Source organism: Capronia coronata (assembly GCF_000585585.1).
Source record: "Capronia coronata CBS 617.96 chromosome Unknown acBCG-supercont1.2, whole genome shotgun sequence".
Classification (NCBI taxonomy): Eukaryota; Fungi; Ascomycota; class Eurotiomycetes; order Chaetothyriales; family Herpotrichiellaceae; genus Capronia; species Capronia coronata.
The window spans coordinates 719649-740189 of NW_006912894.1; the positions used below are offsets into that span (position 1 = coordinate 719649).

Below are 20541 nucleotides of genomic sequence, written 5' to 3' on the forward strand. Positions count from 1 at the left end.
GATGGCACTCGATGGGAGAGATATCGGCTGAAGCGGCATATCGGGGAGTCACGGTGTATGGTCTGAGAGCTGCCGACTCAGATATGTGATTGTCGACATGATCGTGATCAATCCAAAGGGAGGCAGCTGCCGGACAAGAAGGAGTTGATACACTTGAGCTGTTGGCTGAGTGAGTCGATGGGCGCAGCCGCAGCTCCAGCCTCAAGTGAATCCTTTAATGAAAAGGTACGATCTGGAATGGTCAAACGCGAGGAATGTCCATCGAGCCTGGACACTCGCAAGGTCCGTAAACCTAAGTGTCAACATCTACTCCAGTTCTCCTGTTGAGTCCGAGGAAGCACGCTGAATTCGATGGTAGAGATGCAGTGGAAAGTACTACTGGTATAGGTAGCTCACCTTCTTCCATCGGCATCTGCAAGTAAACACGGCTTCTGACCTTCAATTTCTGCACCCTGGTCACCTTCTTGTCTCCTTTGCCCAACTCAGCATCCTCAGCCGACCACCATCCCTGCAATCCTCCTTTTGCCCAAGGATTGGCCCGTATCGACATCCTTGTCCGTCCTCAATGTGATGGCCGCGAGCGCGGGGTCGCAAGAGAGGCTTCGACGGCGACAGATACTCCCTCCAATCCAACGACCTCTTCAAGCCTCCGCCACCGAAACTCTACTTTGGCTGCCATGGCCTCATCTGGTGATATGACTCCAACGAGCCCAGTGTTGGCTCCCTCCCCCTTCGAGAGATGAAGAAAAGATCGTTGGACCCAGGGCAGGCCTGGCTTCCTGCGTGGCCACTGACCGCAGCCTTGTTCGAACTCCCGCAGGACCGAATACTGTTATTCTGCCATTGCCCGGCTGCCCTTTCCTATGCATAGACCAATGAACATACATATCTGCTTCTATTGTCGGCTGCAGTAGATGATGTCGACCCCGCCGGTCAAGAAGGCATGTGATGCATGCCATCGACGGAAAGTACGTTGTTCAGGAGGCCAACCATGCAACAATTGTGGCCAGGCCACTCTTCACTGCACATATCTTGCTGTGCCACAGAAGAAAGGTCCTAAAGGGTCGCGGGCCAAAGTCATTTCAGAGATCCGGGGCACTCAACAGCAGTCGAGTCCTCCCCGACCAACATCGAACCATGCGACAAACCCGTTTGTGTTCGACTTCAACAGCCCACCTACGTCTCCTCCGTCCGCACGGAGGCCAGCCCTTCTCTCCCAGGATACGATGGAGATTTGTGTCGACTTCTTCTTCGTGAAGATGTGTACGACGGCCTGGATTCTGGATCGTCAGACGCTGTCAGACCTCATTACATCTCGCTTCGCCGACGACGCTGAAGTGTACTGTCTCGCAGCATCCCTCTGCGCGTTTGTGATGGTTCAGCCTGGCATGAATCTCGCCGTCGCGCCGGGTAGCCATTATGAAGGCGAACCCCCGGAGAATCGGTATGGGTACGCAAACATGCTCCTGGACGATATCATTCGTGTGCGGAAATCTGTCGATTATATAGGATCGCCAACTTTGAGCTCTGTCCAGATTTCTTTCTTCCTATTCAGCTGCTATTTCACTCTCGAAAAACAGAATATGTGCTGGTTTCATCTACGTGAAGCCGCCACCTTGGCACAGATCATGGGCATGCACGAGGAAGCCTCCTATCTGACCTTGGATCCTATCGAGAGTATCTACAGAAGGAGAACCTATTGGTTACTGCTGGTCACAGAAAGAGCGTACGCTCTGGAAAGACATCGCCCTCTGAGCCTTCACGCTACAATCGAGCTACCGGACGCCAGAGGAACCGCGGAAGAAGAAAGCATCTCCGGATTTTTGCACCTCATCAGCCTTTTCCGCTGTATTGATGATGAATTCATGGCGTTATGGAACAAAGCGAAGAGCCAGTGTACGGCTAGTTGGTTTTCACAACTGCAGCAACGGCTCAGCAACGCCCTACCCAGTACGCCCGAGACAACCGAAAGTCAGATAGCGGACATTAAGGTCACATTGCACTGGTTGCGCATCATGGTCTGGCAACTCTCCATCACCAACGGCTGTCTGTCCTCGAGTTCGTTGGATCTGTCCTTGACCTTCAAATTTCCAATACAGGTAGCGCGGGATTTGATCCAAGATGTTGCGAACATATCTCTGGATGCCATGGAAGTCCACGGAATTGGACTGATTGAGAAACTATTTGACGTGGCATGTACGTTGACGGATGTTATCTCTTGCGTGCCTCTGGAGCCTGCAGCAACGACCCCTGAAGATGAGACACCGCTGGCGTATTTGAACCAGCTTCTCAATCTGATCTCACAACTCCGATCCGGTGCCTCTCGCTACTTGCCTCTGCTGCTCACCAAGGTATTTGAGAACCTGCCAAACATGGCACCACCGATCGGCCCAATGCCTTTGAGCATTAAGCAAGGCTATGCTGGAGCGAGCGACAACGTTCCAACACCCATACCACCGAAAGGTCTCCAGATCCCCTTGTCTGCCGGACTCGGCAGTTTCGGACGGCCCATGACAGGTGTGGTCACTGTGCAACATTTACAGGCACAACAGAGACCAGCCTATAATGATCAAGCCTTGAATCTACCCGCATACAGCTCTAGTTCGCAGGAAAGTGAAACAACCATGACTCCGTCTCCGATGGGGACACCGCCTATGCCTTCGGGCCCTCCCGGGAATGTTGTAGTGCAACTGCACAGTCAGCTACCTTTACCTCCTGTGCCGAGAAGCGTGCCCACCGTTGTGGGAGCGGCAGTCCACTTGCATGACTACCCTGGATGATCTGGCAGACCGCACAGGGAGAGAGAATACAACAAACAATACGACTCTGTCGAAACATCTAGGATTGAGGATTGAGGCATGGCCTTACCATTTCAGGCATATGCATACGGGCCGAGACCAGTTTCACAGCCAACGGCCTGTCGGAAAAGAAATGGCCGGCGAGAAGGCAGCCACAGTCCAAGGAGAGCGATCATTCTCGACCAGTAAAGGTTATCTCCTTGGAAAAACTCTCTCTTCCGGCCATGACTGTGGCTCAACAATTTGCCCATGTTGCATGACTGGTGTTATACACCCGCGAAATACAATGCTACACGCGCTTAAGTGATCGAATCCGGAGGCCGCAACCCTTTTGGTGAGGAGAGATTGGATCCCAGCTGTGGCTACGTCCCGAGCGAGTCAATCGCGCTTTAGACGTGGTTGAGTTCTTGGTGGTTCCGAACACGCACCGTACAACAAGAACTCGGACAAGGAGATGATACCATACTATCCGGCTGACTCGAATCGGTCGAACTTTGTTCTCGTTGCGACTTGGTCACAAAGCACGCACTAGAATCGTCTGACATGGAAACTGTCCTATCCAGTCTGACACCCCTGGCAATGGCCCAATTGAGGCTTGCTTTTCGAAGAAGACAGTTCCTTGGCCTTGCGAGAACCGCTCCGAGTCTTGCCGGTTCAGAGTACGACACATACAACAGGACACGTACCATCCTGTTACAATATCTTTCCAGTCGAGTGACAGCAGGCAGGTCGAGTCACTGGCGGAAAAAATGAAGATTGGAATGGGACGAGGCTGTCGCGAATGTCAGACATGTGAATGGGGAGACTGCTGCAGTGCTGGTCCACGTAGGGCCGCGGGACTGAGAAGAGACGAAGATCAAATTTTACGAGCACAGACAGACACATGTAGGTACTGGAAATACTTTCCGTTGTCACTAAAGAGCTCGTTCTTGATAAGGGGTAAGCTTCGACTATTGTGTGTGAAGGAAAAGCAATGCAATGCAATGCAAAGCCACCATGCATGATAGAGTATGTGAGTCGAGCAATTAAAAAAGACCTCCTTCCCTCCGTACTGCCAGTACGCCGTAATTCGCCAGCTGGGAGCCAGGGGTTTTTGCTTCTTCACGAAGGTGGAGCCAGGAAGACACCAGGGATACCGATTGAGGTGGGAGGAGGCAAGTTTTGAGCTGAGCGGAAGCGGCGTTTCCAATACAGAGAGGAAGTTGGTGACATTGTCATGTAGAGATGTAGACTTTGGTAACTGGTATAGGTATGTCTGTAGCGGTTGGAGCAGATGTTGCAAATTGTAAGCCAGCCTTCGATCAGTGGCTGTGCATAGAACGAATGGTATGTCGTAGTCATTGACGATGCTTTGTCGGAGGGTCAGTCAGGACAAAGGCAGTCTTCTTTCTCTCTCCTCCTCCAGCTCTCCACCGTGTCGTTCTCCATGGTCAGAGCCTATCTTCAGCGCCCTGGAGAGAGAGGGTAGGAAAAAGAAGAGTGTGCACAACTTCCTTCCAATGTTTCCACTTTTGCGCCGCCCACTCTGCGCCTTCGCATATCTCCAGCCAAACCACCACATCAACAGCAAACAGCATAAACATTGGGGAGTTTGTAGAACCCATTCAGGCCCCATCGCCCCAGATACCCACAACACCCATGGCGAAGCCCAAGCCAGAAATCCAACTTCTGACCAGCTGGATCTTGCGCTCTCGGGCCATCTCCATCTCGACCTTCTCTCCGTTGACCTGGTCGTCGCCAGCGTGCGGCTCGACTTCGATGAATCCGCTGCTATCGGAGCCTCCCGGGCTGGGAACTCTAGCGGAGGCAGATCCTGCTGCTGAAGACGACGCTTTCTTCCCTCCCCGGCTGACCCGCGGGAACCGTGACAGGCCGTTGTACCAGTATTCGACGCCCTGGCCTCCAATGAACGCCACGAGCGCGGTGTAGAGGAGATAGGGGTGCCGGCCGCGCGGAGAGGCGAGGCTGAACGCCGTAATGAGCGACAGTGAGGAGATGGAGGCCAAAGTCAGGATGTGCCGGGTCGATTTGGTCTGGATGGTGGCGAGCGTGCGTGATGCTAGCGACGCCGACGGGAGGAGGGCAAGCGAGGGCAGAGTAATGGTGGTGAGAGTGTATGTTGTTCCCTAGAGACAGTGATATAAGATGTTAATTGGGGCGCATTCTTGACTATTCATCTTCACAGGGGAGCAACGTACGGTCAGCAGACCGAGCGAAATGGTCCCGACGAACTTGGTGATGCTTATCGGGCACGGCATGGTTGCGGACGGTTGTGTGTATGTGAGTAAATGTGTGTATGTAAGTAGTGTGTCGTTGTTGGGAGTAAGTTGTTGTAGAGAAGGGCTGGCTTGTATTGGACTTGGGTTCGTGGGTTGATGCGGAGTGGCGGAATGAAGCTGTGATCGAGAGCTTTCCGCCTTCGGCCTTCCGCGACGTAGTACGTAGTAGGTAGTAGGATACTTGATCTGCGATCTGCGATCTGCTTTTGAGTAGTGATGGCGGGGGCCTTGGTATCAGATCATCGACGACAACGGGTCTGTGAGAGTGAGAATGACAGGGATGACAAAGCCCTTTTCGAGACTTGGATGAAGAGGTGATGATGGGTTGTTGGAGATGGTGAAGGCAAGGGAAGTCAAATGCCAGTGATTCAATACCTTACCGGGTTTGGATCGAAGTGCCGACGATGATGTTCCAGCTGCTCGCCTGCGGTGCCTGGTTAATCTATTTAAGAAATAGGGTGATGCCGCCCTTGCGCACCTCCGATAGACGCTTGATGATAACACTAGTATTACTAAAGTGCTTATCGCTCCACCCATTATATTATATGCCTCGGTATCTTCCATCTTCCCCCAGACTCTTGGGTGGAGATGATCCAACAAACAATGCTGACACCGCGACCTCGACCTGTCTGATCAACATTTTTTTCAGCACAATACAAAGTTCATCCGAGTGGTGGACGAGACACTCCCCTCAAGTCCGTTACGGCCGTTGCTGATGGTTCCATAACAGCGAAACAATAACACCCAACACCCACCACCTGAGATGCGTGCTGACCACCCAGCTTGATCACTCCCATTGACTCCTCTCCTCCGACCGCACGATACCATCAGCACCCCGATTCATCAAACCCCATATCCTGTCCATTGAAACCACCTTTTCCGCCGGAGTCGACGACAATACGCATACCTAACCATGCCTCTTGAGAAACATGAATACATATCCAACGTATGGAGTGACGGCCTCTTCGACGGCAAAGTGGTCTTCTGCACCGGCGGCAACGGCAGCATCTGTTCAGCCCAGGTGCGGGCTTTAGTCCACCTAGGCGCAGACGCCTGCATCGTCGGCCGCAACGTAGAAAAGACGGAGAAGGTGGCTCAAGACATAGCGACCGCTCGCCCGGGGAGCAGAGTATTAGGGATCGGAGCCGTGGACGTACGCAGCATCGACAGTCTCCAAAAGGCGATTGATACATGCGTCAAAGAGCTAGGAGGCATTGATTTCCTCATGTAAGTGTCAGATACAGCAGGTTGGGAATGTCCGGATCAAGCATGACTCCTTCTCTACCTTCTCTCTTTAAGACCCTTATCATTATTGACCATACTAACATCACCGCCCTTGGGCTTTGGCAGTGCTGGCGCAGCAGGCAACTTCCTCGCCCCTCTCGCGCAATTGTCACCCAACGCATTCAAAAGCGTCATCGACATCGACGTACTCGGCTCCTACAACGTGACCAAACTCGCCCTGCCACACCTGGTGGCTTCGGCAAAGAAACACAATTCCTCATCATCCCTCCCGAAGAAACAGCCCCCCAATTCCCCCTCCACTTCGACATCCAGTTCTCGTTCTTCGTCCTCATCCGGTCCCCCCGGCCCCGGCGGTCGCATCATCTACGTCTCCGCCACCATCCACTACACCGGCCTCCCCATGCAGACGCACGTCGCTGTGGCCAAAGCCGGCGTCGACGCCCTCTCGAACAATGTCGCCATCGAGTACGGTCCGTTGGGAGTCACATCCAATGTGATTGCGCCCGGCCCGATCGCCGGCACCGAAGGCATGGATCGACTGGCCAAGAAACAACAGTCCACGCCCGGCGGTTATCCAGGCAAAGGCATTCCCTTGGGTCGCTGGGGTCTGATCAAGGAGATCGCCGACGCCACCGTCTATTTGTTCAGTGACGCCGCCAACTATGTCACTGGGAGCGCGCTCGTAGTCGATGGCGGTGCCTGGCGCACCGCCGGTACCGGCACGGGAAAGGGCTTTGAGTATCCTGATTTCATCCTCTCCGGGGCCCAGGTTACCGGGGTGGGAGGGATCAAAAAACAGTCTGGCTCAGGCTCGAAATTATAAGGAGACATGAAAGTGTTATGGTATTGCCATGTATCTTGTTAAGAGCACCAGCTAGGGACAGAGAGAGCAACGATGTCTTCAATGACTTAGGTAGACTTTCACAGGCTATGTATGTACCTAATTCACTGTCCGCAATGGGTTGCTGGATATGCTTGTTTGTGCCCATTCCAAAGTTGAAGAGCATACCATACCATTCCCCAGCAATAGGTAGGTAGCGATAAGTAGGTATCTTGGGCATGTACCACCACCACTACCACCATCACACATGGCCAGGGGTGCGTACAGTCAAGTCATGAAGTAGTAAAAGGTGTGTGGATTCAATCCGGCCTGTCATGCGTTGTGTGTGATGCTGAATGTTATGTCGAAGACAGCTCCTCCCGTTCACTCGTAACAATATTGACTTTGTTCGCTGGTTTCCCTTTCCCTTTGTCATGTCTTGTGCCTTGTTCCCTCTATCATGCATTATGCATTATGCATCATAAGTCTTCTTCTTTCGGCTGACTGAGCCACTGTCACCCTTCTCAGGCATGTGTTCAGTTCAACCACAACCCAACTCAAGCCTAAGCCGTAGCCTTGCCCAAAATCACAATCATCCTCCCGGCGGCAGCCACTGATCAAGATTGATACCAAGGCCACTCAACTGCTCATGCCCATTCTGGTCGCCGTCGTCGTTATCGTCGTCAAAGTCGTAGCGCCCACTGTAGTCTTCTCCTTCCTCTCCTCCATACTCATCATGCGACAAGGGTGCAGGGTGTAACGGTTCCTAACTGTTTTGCCAGTTCTCGAGCGATGCGGCGTCCGCCGTCACCCATTGGGGTTGTGAGTACGACTGCATCTGCGCTACGGGAGTCAATGGCGCGGCCGACCCTGATGCGGCAACTCCACCATACTCACTCCCTCCCGCAACTCCATTGGCCACAGGATATCCTTCGGCACCGTATCCTCCGGCACCATTAACGCCCAAGGCAGCCTCCTCGCCAAATGCCACCTCCTCTGACCCTTCAGCCAGTCGCAGTCCGGCCAGGCCCCAGCCTATGGCGTCAAGCTCGCGCTGGAAGAAGTCACGCTCGTCGTCGTCAATTTCTTGACCTCCTTCCTCCTCGTCCTCATCATCAGCATCCAACTCGTCAAGGTCTGTTTCGGCGAGGTCGGTTTCGAGAAGCTTGTCGAGGTCGGCGTCAGAATCCAACCCTTGTCCATCGCCGGATGTTACAGTGGTCGAAGATGCTTCCAGTGGCTTCGACGGTCTCTGGCTTTTCCTGCCCTTGGCCTTGCCGCTTCGTCTTCCTCGCCTCATAACTCCAGGATACATGCGTTTCTGCCACCAGAATGTCAAACCTCTCAGAGCCCACTCCAAGGGGACAGCCTCGTCAACTTCACCTTCGACATTAGCGTCGTGCATGCCAGCCAGCCACTCGTCCCTCAGCTCCGGTCGGCAGTGGAGGTATATCGCCGTAATCACCCGCATGTTGCTCTGTCTCCATTTCCGACCACAGTAGGGGACTTGAGATTTGAAGAGCTTCAACACATATAGGCGCAACGTTTGGTCTGGAACACGGAGGATACGCCGAAGAATCTGAGATGATTTGAACTGCACGAGAAACAAGATGCGATGGGACTTGCCCCGGGTGACTTTCTGCAGGACCTTGAGGAGATGGATCGCCGTGTGAAATTGGCGGAATGAGTAGGTCGTGATAGGAGTGGTTGGAAGAGGGCATAGAGGATTACCGAGCTCATCGACCGAAGGACGTTGCCCGTCAGACATCTGTTGCTCGGCAGGAGGCTGATCCGAACCTTGTTGAACGTCAGATCTGGAGGTGGGAGATCTTCGATGGCGTGAAATAGGTGGTGGCATGGCTTCGTCGACACTTGAAGTCTCTGATCTCTCGTCCGGACTGGTGGGTGAAAGCGGTGGATGGTCGGAGTGGACGTGACAATAATGCCAGAAACTCAAATCGTCACGATCGTACTTGAAAGCCACCAGATCCTCCAAGTTCTGATGTGCAAAGTACTTCAGAGTGAGTTGAACGTAGTTTGAATCCAAGAGTAGTTGAGTGAGGTACTCAAACTTCAAGACGTGAGACAGCTTGAACCATTTCAACATCAAGAAAATGGCCCCAGACACTGCCTTCTGGCTGATCTCGCGGGACCGGACATTATCCAGGTCCTCGAGTGTCATTTCGTCGGGACGGAGTGGCGGAGGTGGCATGGGCAGTGTTTGATTCTGATTCATGTTAGGATTCGATTTGGTGCGATTAAGACCACCTTGCTGCGCCGGGTCCTGGAAACCACCATTGCGGAGGGCAATGTCTTGAACGTTTGTGAGCATAACTTTCATCATCACAATCACCAGAGATTGCAGGTCCGGCAGCGCATCCCGAAAGAATTCTTCGACTGCATGCATGCGATCCCGGAGTTGTGGATCGTCCAAGCTGTCGATTCCTTTCTCGTCTTCCGTCAGCGGGTCGCCATCTCCATCCTTCTCCCCAATAGTTGTCATAGCACCCGTCCAGCCTCTCTCATACTTCATGAACAGGTCTCGCTCCCGCCAGAGCTGGCGCATTGCGCGTGTCATCCTCATTCGACTGGCGAAGAGTTCTCCTGCCTCGATGATGGAGCGAGGAACGTCGCTGCCTCCCCACTTCTTCCCTACCATCGAATCTTGGAACTCGGTTGACCCCTTCCCGCCAATCACGTTGCTCGAATCATCTAGAGGCGGATATAGGAACGGGAAATTCTGGTTGGTCTGATAGTTTTGCTTTTTGGCAGCCTTACCGCCGGGACCAATAGGGGATGGTGGAGGCGAGGGAGCCGGCGTAGCGATGTGAACAGGTTGGTGAAAAATGGATCCATGAGTCCCTCCACCACCCGTTCCCGGGCTCGAGACCCCAGGAATGGTGTCAGGTCTGGATGATCGCTGTGGCAGTGGAGGCAACATGGTCTTCTGATCGGTCTCCAGGGGTATGAGCGGCAATGGCGGATTGTAGGCGGGATATTTCGATGTGATCTCTTGTCGAAACATGTGATAGTCCAAAGGCGATGCTGTAAGTACTGGATGGGCTGCATCGGCCGAGAAAGGGTCATCTCGTGGCTGCAAAATACTTTTGATCGTTTCCAGATGTTCTGTCACGTCTCCAAAAACCAAAAGAATCGACTTCCAAAACAGTTGCAAGGCATGCATGAGGGGTATATTGTAGGAATCATCCCATCGTAACCGTGAAATCATCCTGGCAAGGAAAACGAGGAAATTAGGCTGCAGAGAGGCGATACTCCGACGTATGTCTTGTCCAGGCTTTGTGTCGCTCCTGACTCTGGAAGACTCCACCAAGAGGTAGAAGGACGAAAGACATAGGCTGACTTCTTGATATTCATTTTCACCAAACGCTCCATCATTGGCTTCTCCACCTTCTTCTATTGGCGCAGGATTGGTTGAATCAGCCTTGGCCGCTTGAATCAAACAGGTATACAGCTGTGGTATGATGGAGCTCTGTTGAATCATGTCTGCCCCTTTGTGCATCCATTGAATCTGGGCGGCATTGGTGCAGGCATCTTCCGACTGAGAGCCAGATTCATTTTCGTTCGGCGCCTGTTTGGTTTCAAAATCGCATGTGGTACTCCATGCTCCGGTTAGAATGTAGTAGACACAAGCGAGCGCTGTCACACGAGTAGCATAATCCGAGTCTTGCAGATCGTGCACCAGACTGGCGAGAAAGTGAAGTCGTTGATCCTGGCTCACCGTGATCCAGGTCGTGTCTTCGGGGATATCTTGATCCTGGCAGAAGTCTCTCCATTTCTGCTCGAAGGCTTCAAGGGACACGAGAAGGTAGTCACGGTCTTGCTCGAGTTCAGTGTAGTGAAACCACTCGTCAATTTCGGACTCAAAACTATCGGTATCCCGATACTGGAACGCATAGGCTCGTTGCTCGGTCTTCGGGAACTGTGACACTAGCTGCCTTAATTGCGGCAGACTCAGAGAATCTGTAGGATCAGTCTGCGGTGGAGGAGCAGGAGGTGGCTGAGATGGCGGAGGAGGCGGTGGTGCCGAACCTTCGCGCCTTAAGATTGGCCGCGGCGGCGCCTTTGGTCGTGATCCCGCAGGGGCAGCATCGGAAGGAGTCAGCGCACTCAGCGGCAGTTCTGTGCTGGAAGAGAGAATCGACGTGCCCGCATCTACCTCATCGGCTCTGACGAAAAGCTCCTGTGGCTGGGGCTTTGGCGGATCGGAAGCCATGAGGGAGTGTCGAGCGGTTGTTTAGACTTCAGCGGTCATGTTAATGCGAAACGTAGGCGTCGGACCAGGTACAACCTCCTCTATCGACTAACATGAAAACGCAAGTCGCACGTTCACCAGCTGTCGCCACAAAGAAAGGAGGCAGGTAGCTTCACATACAGCAGATGGGAGATGGAGACGGATAGAGAAGTTGCAGCTCCCAATGTGCACTTCCAACATTAAATAACTTCTTGAAGTTCAACCTGGAGGTTGAAGTCACAAGTGATGCTGCAGTGTCGCGCTGCAGTGTCGGGGAGTTGTGCCAAGCTGCATTCTTATTGGCGGAACAGAACGTCAAGGTCAAGGGTCTCTACTGCCATAGTACTACTAATACCAGGCATCTTTCTTTGTTCACAGTATAAACAATATGTTATACTATGATTATATGGACAACTACAAGGTCAGCATACAAATAGCAATGTGCGCCGCAATAGTTTCATTCTGATTGCTATTTGCACATCACTCGGCTATCAAGCTTCTATGATGGCACAGTGGTGCCCAGATTTGGCCCCTCAGCAGGCAGTTCGAGCCTGACTTTACAGCGATAGGTCTTGGCTCTAGGATCCTCAAGCGGCTGGCATATCATTGTGCGCGCTGTTGTAGTGTTCCGCACGGTCCGCACTGCCCACTCTCTCCTGAGACCCAGAGGTAGCGAACGGGGACGTACCCCTTGGGCCATTCATCTGAGCGGGAGAGCCATCCTGAGTGGAAATTCCCGTATATGGGAAATTGTGGCGTGAATGCTAGCAGGTGCATTTGCACAGATGCTCTGATTAAGGTCCCAATAATTCAGATCCCAAGAGCATTTGGTGAGATGTAAAAACACTTGTCGTGGTATCTTCAGCAGTTGGTGTTTTCAACCCAGTTCATGATCTTCGCTATCCTTGTGTCCTTCAGATTCTGAATCTCCTGTCTTTGTCTGACCGTTCTGTGATGACTGTGCTGCTCGTTCGACAAAGTCTCGCGCTTGAGCCAGAAGTTCTTGTCTCATGCTAGCCCCGACTTTGTCCGTTGCCCTTGCATTCAACCAGCTCGGGTCAAGAGGCCCGCCTCCGACTCTTGGCAACTCTGAATCACCGCCTAATGTCCGGCCTCTTCTTGTATCTCTCTCATTTCCTGGTCTGATGAGTTCCGCCTCTTCTAATGCATAGACTTGGCGCCGTAGTCGAACTTCGATCGATGACAAATTTGAGAAGTATGCTTCTGCTGCGGCCGTAAAGGCACTGCGGGCGGATTCGGCGGTCCTGAGATCCTGTCGCAATGTTTCTGAAGCTGGTGTGTTGGACAGGATGGAAACCGCATCAGACGCCGCGGAGAGGAGTGTGGAAATGGACTGGTCAATCTGATTCAGTTCAGCGATGCGACTCGCGGGGGTGAAGGATGCAGATGGCGCTGCAGCTGAAGAGCGCGGCGAGTCGAGATCCATGTTCAAAGATGTAGTCGCTGTGCGTGGAGAAAGATATTCTTGTGGTCTACATGATTGTCGCCCTGGACACTCAAATGCGTCGCAAGGGGATGTTGTTGGATGGCTTGGGCAAAGGTCAAACAAACATGACAAACAGAGCAAACAATAACAGGGGGGAAGGCCTGCTATGGAAGGTTTGCCGGTAAAATGTTCACATCCGGTTAGCATGGTATCAATCCTTGGCGAGCCTTGCGTCGTCGCTGTGTCTTCGCTGTATTTCACTTCGCGACTCTTGAATCGATCTGAACTTCATTTCACTTCTCACAACAACTTTCACCTGTCGCGTCGACCACCTTTCTCTCCTACTGTCTATCCCAACAACCCTTCTTCATCAACAGCTATCGTCACGACAACTTCTCCAGCGCATGAGCGAACCGTAGCCATGTCGGGGCAAAACGTGCCCAACCCGGCGCCGGGAAGCGCAAGTAACGGTCCTAATGGATCTACCACAAACCCCAACTCAAATGGTGTCCCGAATGGCTCGGTAACTGGGCCTTCAGCACCAACACCTACTGCCTCGGGAAGCGGTGGTGGTGGCATGTCGCAGCAGAATCTTAATCAAATAGTGAGTACATCCTCCTTGTCGCGTGCGCTCTGCTTTGCCTTGTTCCATGAAACTATGGGGACCCTGGAAACACATCCTGTCGTGGCGGCTGCCATCGCAGCAATGGATCTTATGAGGCGCCCCACGAGCAATGTCCTGGCACAAGAACAACAAAGGCAGTCCAGTCTCCCGCACCTTCAACCCTGTGACATTCATGTGCCATAAGCCAAGGCCTTTTCTCTCGGTATCTCGCTGGCCCACGATAGATCATTTCTCTGCCTCCCACGGAACTCTCTCACCCTCTCTATCACTCTTCATACCATATCCATCAAGTTTCTTCAAAGCCACTTCATCATTTGCCTCGCGCCTCGATCATGGCACCTCCGAAGCCTGCGCAAGGGAGAACAGGCCCTCCTGACTCTGGACCAAATCCGCCGTATCTACCAGATCAACCAATTCCACAGACTGCGGTGGGAGAGTCGCCAAACGCCGCGGGTAGACCTCTGGACGCGTGGGGTAGACCTCGAAACCGGGTGGGCAGACCGCGAAACTCTGTCTTCAGACCATCAACTCCGGTGGGCACATCACCAAACCCTCTACCAGGAGACAATATTTTCAGCCCAGTGCAGTCATCATCGGCGCCGCTTCCGGGAAGTCCTCTTCAGAGATCATTCTTCGCAAACGGCCCGCTGCTTGGTAATACACCTGGTAATACCGCAAGTCCTGCATTGACCTGGCTTCCTCCTACAACTGGCTCTGTCCCAATCACTCTTATGCCAAGTATGCCAGGATCAACTGCGCTTGCGGCACCTGGTCTGCCCCCTCCAGCCGGCTCGCCTTATCTTCCCACTGGCTATCTCCCTGCTAGTCTACCTCCTGCTGGTTTCCCTCCCGCTGGGTTTCCTCCGGCAGGCCTTCCTCTCACTGGTATTCCAAATGCTGGCCCTCCTTTGCCTGTCGTCCGCCCCATGGGTCCACCTCCCGCTGGTTTACCTCCAACTGGTCATACGTCTGGTCACCCTTCTCCGGCCCACGTATGGCCTCCCACTACACCTCCACAACATCCTGCGCCTCCTTTCAATCCCTATTATCCTTACGCATACGTGGAAGATATCGAGGAGGAGGCCCGAAACCAACAGGCACTGGAAGATAGGATCGAATACTTGAGCGACTGGATCAATGTTGCATGTTTTTCCTTTCTCTTTTGTTTGATGACAGTCACACAATGGTCGAATGAAAGCTAACCGTTTCGACCAGGTAATTGATTATCTGGCGAAGAAAGGCTACTACCGAACCGAAGCCATGCTCCGCGCAGAATCGGCCAACCAAGAACTCCCAAAAGACACCGAAGCCAAACCCACACCTGCGGGACCACCACGCTACTTCGAATTCTTCTCACGCATGAGAGCATGGACCGACGACGTTCTTGACACATACAAGCCGGAAGTTAAGAGACTCCTTTGGCCAATGTTCGTCTACTCCTACCTCGACCTGGTGAAGCTATTCTATCCCAAAGAAGCACAACGTCTGTTCCAGAAGTTCTCGGACGACTTCAAGCCAGAACATGAATACGACCTGCGCGGTATTCAATTCATGACACTACCTGAACATGGAGAAGAAAAGATTGGCAAACTGTACAGCGAGAACCGATATCGCCTCTATCTCACCCACCACGCATTCACTGCCTTCATGTCCTTCCTCGAAAGTCTACCCGACACCGGTTTCAAGCTGATGCTCGCCATTATCCAGGACCACCTTGACATCCGCGAGGTTGACCGTGCGTCAGATGATCGATTCAGTTTCGCCTCTGTCATCTCACGAGGCAAGGAAGGTAACGACATGCCGGCCGAAGATGAGGGCATCCCAGGCCATCGTCCAGGCAACGCCATCTCCTCCACCGACCCCAACGTCGGCAACAACCTCGCCACTCTCAAGCTGGGCAAATTACCCCTGGAGAAAGATCTGGAGGAAGACTTACGGGGTGACCTCATGGATCTCGACCTGGAAGTGGAAACCAAAGCAGGACGAGAGTCTCTGATACAAACCCACGAACGACTCAACATCAAGCAAGAAGACGACGATGAAGGTCCAACCCGTAATGAAATCCCATACCCTCCATCGACGGCACGCGACGTTGCCATTGAAGTGATGAAGGTCCGTGAAGTCCGCGACCGTGTGAAGATAGAGTCTCGCACCGGCGGCGTCGGACCAGCCGTCAGCGTGGTCATGTACACGTTCCACAACACCAAAGACAGCATCACTTGCATGGACATCTCGGGCGACTCCAACTTCGTCGCAGCGGGCTTCTACCAATCCGTGATCCGCATCTGGTCCATGGACGGCAAGCCCTTCGGTCCCGAAGTAGGCGGCCAGAAACAGAACAACCATCGTCTCATCGGCCATACCGGCCCCGTCTTCAGCGTCTCTTTCGCCCCGGCCGCATATCGAGCCGACCCAAAGCCCGACCCGTTAGCCGCACAGACGCATGCGCGCTGGCTTCTGTCGTCCAGCGGCGACGGCAGCATCCGTCTCTGGAGTCTGGACGCCATGGCTCAGATCGTCCACTACCGCGGCCACGTCGGACCCGTGTGGGATGTGAGATGGGGACCCTTTGGCCACTACTTTGCCAGCTGCGGCGCCGACCGAACCGCACGAATCTGGCAGACCGACAAGATCAAGGTCGTCCGTCTTCTCGCCGGCCACGACGACGACGTCGACTGTGTCGCATGGCATCCAAACTCTAGCTACGTTTTCTCTGCCTCGTCCGACAAAACCGTCCGCATGTGGGCCGTCACCAATGGCAACCCTGTGCGCATGTTCACCGGTCACACTGCCACGATCACCGCATTGGCATGCAGCCGCGACGGCAAGCTGTTGGCCTCTGCCGACGAAACCGGTGTCATCCTCGTCTGGGACCTCGCGCCAGGTCGCCTGCTCAAGAAACTGCGCGGCCACGGCAAAGGCGGCATCTGGTCCTTGACCTGGAGTGTCGAATCGAATGTGTTGGTCTCCGGCGGCCAAGATTGCACTGTGCGTGCCTGGGACATCGCCGGTCCGGCGAAGGAAGCTGCTGCTGCGCCTGCATCAGGGAAGGCCGATGGTGCTGGTTCGGTTGGTGCTGGTGGTGCTGCAGCCACAGCTGCCACTGCTGCTGGCAAGGCAGATGGCGCCAACAATGTCGGCGGCGGTGGCAATGCTGCTCCGCCATCTTCCATCAACTTGGCCTCGTCGGCGTCTGGTGGTGTCGGTGTTGGTGCTGGTGCCGGCAATGGCGCCACTGCCGGTGGAATGGGTGGTTCGACCGCGTCGGGCCACAAGAAGCGCGGCAAGGAGGCCGGGGTGAGCAACGACCAGATCTCGGCGTTCCTCACCAAACAGTCGCCCGTCTACTTGACCAAATTCACCAACATGAATTTGGTCCTGGCCGCTGGCGCTTACTTGCCTGAACAGGCCAAGTAGACGGGTGATTGGGAGGTCGGGGAGGGGGCCGGGGGAATGGCCGGTTTTTGAGTGGGTGCAGGGATGGTGTGTCTGTTTGTGTGGGTTGTTGGAGTTTGTCTTTGCCCTGGGCTGGCTGGCTGGCTGGCTTGCTTGCTTCGTTGCTGTGTCGTTTGGCGTTGGTGGTGGCGCTGCCACACACAAAAGTGTGGCCGTTGTCGGCGTCTGTTTTGTTCTCGAGTATGAGCATCGGGCTTGTTTTGCCTTGTTTTTTTCTTGCTCTTGAATGGGCGCTTGGCCGCTCCATAGCTTAGTTAAGCTGAACAAAAAAACTGCTAAAATCATTCGTCTTCGTTTCTGTCTCGTCTGTGATGAACATGTAGCGTGTCGCTGTAGTTACAGGTAGGCAAGTAGAGTGATTTGCCTTAGGAGTATTCGTGAATTCCTAGAGTGTGGAAGAAACTTGGAGTAGTATCCCCCTTTTTGAAATAATGGCAACCGCCCATACTGCATCGTTGATCGAGAGAATTGTGTACGGGACGATCGCCTGTACAGATATCCTCTATAAGTAATTGCGGAGGGTAGACGCCTTCATTGTATCGGGTTTCGAAGGACTGGTTATGAGCCGGGAGTCTATCTTTAACAACTGTGAATGAACCAATGTCTACCCGACTTATATGAATTCTGAAGGCTTGTAATTGTAGAAGACCGCTCTGTCTAGTCTAGATTATATAGTATACCACCAAAGGTAGCCGATGTAGGTCTACCACCACCACTCTCCAATACATAGACGCTAGGAGGCCATAAGTACATAATGCCAATAGGCGTCTGTATATAATATATGTCCCCAGCTGACCTAAGATCCAGGCGGCGTAAAAGAACTAGCGATCTTACTCCTGGCTCTGATCTTGGGACCATATAAAGCCAAAATCCACGGCACCAGCGTCAAGACCGCACCGATACCGCCCAACAGACTACTCGCGGCTTGGAATCCCAAGCCGTCAAACATCTGCACGGTAACCAGTGGAAAGAAACCACCCAGGAGGTTCCGACAGAGTCCGTTCGCCGCGAGCGCAGAACTGGCGTAGACATGGTAGACGTCGGCAATATAGTTGAATGTGGCAAGGTATATGCTGAAGATGCCCATGGTAGCGACGCCAAGGGCCAAAGTCGGCACGATCCAGTGAATGGACGAGTAACAGGTCCATCCGAACCAGAACAGGCCGATGGGCATGAGCGGGGATTCGATGCACGAGAACAACAGCCGGCCTTCGGGACTGCCGTTGATTTTGACGGGGTAGCGTCTCACGGCCCATTTTTCTTGGAGGATGCTGAGGAAAGTCGCGATGACGCCCCCGGAACAGACGGCGGCGAACACAGCGCCTGTCTGTTCGAGCGTGAAGCCGTGGTTGGCCTCGAACACCAACGGGATGGATCCGAACTGGATGTACAAGACAGCCCAGGAGAATGCGACCCACAAGCTGAACCAGAACACAACAGGCTCGGTGAACAGCATATGGAACGGGCGGTATAGCGAGACGGCGATCATCTTGCCGAGAGAAGATCTGTCCTCGTCTGTCTGGACCTTCCAGCGGATGCGGCATGCGTTGTGGAGGGTCGTCTTTTCTGGATCGGTCTCGTCGACTTGCATGCCGAGAGCGCCGGCGTCTTCGAGCTTCTTGTACCATTTGTTGAGGATCTTTGCTTTGTGGCTGAGGATGATACTGCCTCTCGTCTCCTTGAAGAAGATGGCCACTAGCGAGACCATCGTGCCGCTGGTGATGACTTGGATCCAGAAGACCCAGCGCCACAATAGACGCTGGGCGACGAAGCCGCTGACCAGAGGTCCCAGACCTGTTCCGAGCATGGTCGCGCCGGTGAACAGGGCCATGGCCGTGTTTCGCTCAGCTGTTTCCCAGACATCGGCCAGGATTCCGCCAACCATCGTGGCGAACGTCGAGCCCCCGACGCCCAAGAAGAACCGTGCTAGAAGCATTCCGGCATAGGAGTCGGTGAGCGCGCAAGAGAGCTGGCAGATGACAAACAGGAAGCCGGTGGCGATGAACACTGGTCTTCGGCCATTGATCTCGGAGAAGGGTGCCAGTACCATCGGAGCCAGTCCGAAACCCAACGTGAAGATGGTGATGCCGACGTTGTAGGCGACCCGGGACACGCCCCATTTCTCGCTGAGTATGTACTCTGGCGAAGAGTATGAGCCTGCCGAATAGGAAGCGGTGATATTGACAGAGCATGAAAGATATGTCATCAATCTCTTGCGGGTCAGCGACCAGGTGAAAGGATCCTCGTAGTCACGTAGGTTCGGACATGGTGGTACTTGTCCCTTGAAGTCGGGTGGGAAGATGGGAGTCAGGGGAATGTCTGATTGGAAGGTCAAATAGCGATATTCGATCTCATGAGAGTCAATAGAAGTTTTGGTCGTGTGGAACGTTGGGTTATCGGATATGGGAACATCTTGGATGATGCTAGAGGCTGTGTCGTCTGTGTTCGGAGTCATGGTGCTCCCATCCGTGGCCAGGCCTTTTTCTTGTGCATCCTGCTGGTCTCGCATGGTAAGGTCGGTGCCAGCCCCAGGGTTTGCAGTAGGCCAAGAAGTTCTACCCTGGCCGGGTCAACAAGATATATGGCGAATAACAACAAATCTGGGGAAGACGGCATTTCGGATCATGTTCTTCCCAGTGGGACTTTGGTCATTCGAATCGCTGGCGCGATCTTGCCGATAGCCGGGTTACTCTTTCAGTACGGCAAATAATGAGGATGTTTGCGTTTGTTGGAGAAAACCCGATGTTTCTTGGACCATTCGGAGACTGTTACTCCTCCCCGCGGCGCTTTTCCCTCCCCGGACTCCTGTCCGATCATCGGTCGGGCTGAACATTATTCGTCGAAGGGCGTGCTTGGTACGTATATAGACCATGTTTGGATTGCTGTGAGCGTCGGACCGTCGGACCGTGTCCAGGATGGCTCCTCTTTCAGGCGAACGCAAGGCATGAAGGGCGCTCGCTGAGCAGGAACTCGAGCTGCGTGTCTGGTAGGATGTGGGACGAACCCTCAGCTCATTTAAAACAATGAACGGTGCACTACAGCAGGTGATCGCATCAAACCCTTCGCAGCAGTGGTCTTTCGATTTGACTAACTTATGTCGAGGAGGAGGATATCATTTCGTGGACGATGTGTAAAGGAGTGAGTGTCCACGGTCATCTTGAATGGCGCAGGTTTGTTGCTGTACACGGAGTAGCATCCTGTACTATCTTATCTTATCTCCCCTGTATCTCATCTTCATCTATTGCTTCAACCTAGAGCGGCTTCAAGGCGTCAGACATGATCTCTTCTCCACGCCACAAGCAGTCAGCAGGGTCCTTGTTCTCCTCAATCACCGCATCAACAGCCTTCTTGGTCGGCATCATCACACCTTCCAATCGGCTATGTGGAGATCAAGTTATCGCCAGGACACAACTGGTGGTGATGTAACGGGATCAGGGACGTCATGATTCGGCCACCCCGTGTTTGGACCCAAGATCCTTGTAAAGCGTGCTGCTGCGGCTGTTCCTGAGCTGCTCGGTGAGATACAGTAGAAATTTCTTCATCCACGTTCCCAGCTTGCAGACCAGTCTACCAAAATTGCAGGAATACTCTTCGTCTCGATCAAGGAAGCATTGTTCGG

General features: G+C 53.5%; 7 protein-coding genes across 7 annotated transcripts; 3 read left to right on the forward strand and 4 right to left on the reverse strand.

The window, feature by feature from the left end:
* Nucleotides 1–917: 917 nt before the first annotated feature.
* On the forward strand, nucleotides 918–2780 carry A1O1_01931 (uncharacterized protein; the record flags this gene model as incomplete). The annotated part of the gene is made up of 1 exon (XM_007722843.1): nucleotides 918–2780. One exon carries the CDS (start codon nucleotides 918–920, stop codon nucleotides 2778–2780), a length of 1863 nt encoding a protein of 620 aa, XP_007721033.1.
* A 1622-nt stretch (nucleotides 2781–4402) lies between these two features.
* Nucleotides 4403–5056, reverse strand: A1O1_01932 (uncharacterized protein; the record flags this gene model as incomplete). Its single annotated transcript, XM_007722844.1, has 2 exons — nucleotides 4403–4924; nucleotides 4997–5056. 2 exons carry the CDS (start codon nucleotides 5054–5056, stop codon nucleotides 4403–4405), a joined length of 582 nt encoding a protein of 193 aa, XP_007721034.1.
* A 934-nt stretch (nucleotides 5057–5990) lies between these two features.
* A1O1_01933 (uncharacterized protein) lies at nucleotides 5991–7145 on the forward strand (the record flags this gene model as incomplete). Its single annotated transcript, XM_007722845.1, has 2 exons — nucleotides 5991–6304; nucleotides 6428–7145. The coding sequence occupies 2 exons, from the start codon at nucleotides 5991–5993 to the stop codon at nucleotides 7143–7145; spliced, it is 1032 nt and encodes a 343-aa protein (XP_007721035.1).
* A 763-nt stretch (nucleotides 7146–7908) lies between these two features.
* Nucleotides 7909–11376, reverse strand: A1O1_01934 (uncharacterized protein; the record flags this gene model as incomplete). Its single annotated transcript, XM_007722846.1, has 1 exon — nucleotides 7909–11376. The coding sequence occupies one exon, from the start codon at nucleotides 11374–11376 to the stop codon at nucleotides 7909–7911; it is 3468 nt and encodes a 1155-aa protein (XP_007721036.1).
* An 895-nt stretch (nucleotides 11377–12271) lies between these two features.
* On the reverse strand, nucleotides 12272–12841 carry A1O1_01935 (uncharacterized protein; the record flags this gene model as incomplete). Its single annotated transcript, XM_007722847.1, has 1 exon — nucleotides 12272–12841. One exon carries the CDS (start codon nucleotides 12839–12841, stop codon nucleotides 12272–12274), a length of 570 nt encoding a protein of 189 aa, XP_007721037.1.
* Nucleotides 12842–13798: 957 nt separating this feature from the next.
* Nucleotides 13799–16883, forward strand: A1O1_01936 (transcription initiation factor TFIID subunit 5; the record flags this gene model as incomplete). Its single annotated transcript, XM_007722848.1, has 2 exons — nucleotides 13799–14605; nucleotides 14682–16883. The coding sequence occupies 2 exons, from the start codon at nucleotides 13799–13801 to the stop codon at nucleotides 16881–16883; spliced, it is 3009 nt and encodes a 1002-aa protein (XP_007721038.1).
* Nucleotides 16884–17718: 835 nt separating this feature from the next.
* On the reverse strand, nucleotides 17719–19431 carry A1O1_01937 (uncharacterized protein; the record flags this gene model as incomplete). Its single annotated transcript, XM_007722849.1, has 1 exon — nucleotides 17719–19431. One exon carries the CDS (start codon nucleotides 19429–19431, stop codon nucleotides 17719–17721), a length of 1713 nt encoding a protein of 570 aa, XP_007721039.1.
* Nucleotides 19432–20541: the final 1110 nt, after the last annotated feature.